Source organism: Ceratosolen solmsi, unplaced genomic scaffold (assembly GCF_000503995.2).
Source record: "Ceratosolen solmsi marchali unplaced genomic scaffold, CerSol_1.0 scaffold1, whole genome shotgun sequence".
NCBI lineage: Eukaryota > Metazoa > Arthropoda > Insecta > Hymenoptera > Agaonidae > Ceratosolen > Ceratosolen solmsi.
In genome coordinates this window covers 1,631,368-1,632,997 of record NW_011948415.1, presented here as the reverse complement: position 1 = coordinate 1,632,997, position 1,630 = coordinate 1,631,368, and the positions used below count along the sequence as shown (strand labels likewise).

At 52.0% G+C, this 1,630-nt stretch overlaps 1 protein-coding gene across 1 annotated transcript in view; it reads left to right on the top strand.

Annotated features, from left to right (window-relative positions):
- LOC105368544 (T-box transcription factor TBX20) overlaps positions 1 to 1,360 on the top strand; it is a 60,960-nt gene extending 59,600 nt beyond the window's left edge. Inside the window, exon 6 of the mRNA XM_011507567.1 lies at positions 707 to 1,360. Coding sequence (XP_011505869.1) covers positions 707 to 1,172 — 466 coding nt within the window. The 3' untranslated portion in view covers positions 1,173 to 1,360. The remainder of the gene's footprint in view (positions 1 to 706) is intronic.
- Positions 1,361 to 1,630: the final 270 nt, after the last annotated feature.

The following is a 1,630-nucleotide window of genomic DNA, read 5'->3' as shown; positions in this document are numbered from 1 at the left end:
GTTAAAGTAAAATATCTATCTCTGTCTTTCGCATTTTCGGTATTCAACGTCGGCATTGGACATATTACATTTCTACTGTATCTTTTCCTCTATATAATGTTACTGTAAAAATATTTCCACGCTATACTCGCTGCCCTCGAGAATTTTCGCTTTCAACTTCGTTAGAGCTCAGCTAGAACGATAAAAAAATATCGACAATTATTCCCCTTAAATTTTTACAAACTTACACAAATACCCGACTAAGACATTTTACGAGTTAGGAATATTTTTAGCCGAAATATATAATGAAGAAATTATTAGCTCGAAAAGTAAAAAAAACACGCGGCAATTGATTAATCGACCGTCAAGGCCGCTGACAATCAACCACCGATAATTTAACCTTACAATAACCATGTTATCTTTATGCAACAAATGGATCCGAAATCCAACACACCTTCACAAATCATCAACACGCGTAATAGAGTATTTTGGACGAGTGCACACGATTCTCTATCGAATAAAGAAGACATTTTACTCCGAAAAGTTATAATCCCTGCTTCACCCCCACCCACTGCCCATAATTCCACCCGATGGTAAGACTCAACCTAAAAGCCCCTGGCAATCCGTGTCATAACTGTTAGTCGTCCGAGTTGACGAGGAGCTTAGATCCTCACCCGCCTCCCACCAGCCTCGATCTCACGTCGCACCTTTGCTTCCGTGTTCTCAGGGATCCGATGGAGCTAATGGAGCAGCAACTTGTGCGCTGCGGTGTACCGCCTGTGCGCCTATACGAGCACCTCGCCCTGAGCTCGCCCTCGGCTCTTCAGCAGCAACAACAGCATCATCAGCAACATCAGCAGCACCATCACCAACAACAACAGCAACAGCAGCAGCAGCAGCAGCAGCAGCAACAGTCCTGGCTGGCGCCGTCGGCCGCTCTTCTGTACGCTGCCGCGGCGCGGGGTGCGACGGCCGCCCCTCCGGCACCGGGCGCCGGTAGCCCCTTCTCCGGCAGCTACCCCTACCCGGGGGCTGCGGCGTGGCCGTGGCAACCGGCTCCCGTCGCGATCATCGGCTCGCCCCGGCGGGCCTCGCCGCCGAGCGTCCCCGGGCTCAGGTTCGCGCCCTACCCGAGCCCCCGGGGCTCCGCGTCCCCGGTTGCCGCCGCTCTGAGGTCCGCCACCCCCAATTAGCGGAACGCCCACTAGGTGGGGCGGGAGCTTTTTTCATCCCGCGCGCGTTCGCCGCACGGTCGACGAGCTTTTTCCGCCTCGCCCACCGGATGGATGGACTGGTGGTCGTGCATGGGGTGGGACATCGATCGCTCGACCTCCAATCGAGCCTTGCGCTTCTGCACGCGCCCGGCAGTCCCTCGGACTCCTTCGCGTCCGACGTCTTCGGACGCGTAGTGGCAAAGCCGTCACTCGGGGTGCCAGCTCGACCGAATTAGCAAAATTTGAAATTCCAGTTCATCTATTCACGCGATCCACGTTCACTTTCGGTTATTCATTAATGTCAATGATGTAGCAAGCGACTCCTTTATAACAATAATATGGAAGTTTGGAAATTTATGTATTGTATGATATGTATAGTTGCGAATTAGAGTTGATATTTATCGTAGCCACGAAGACCCTTGGAGTCTGAGGCTCTT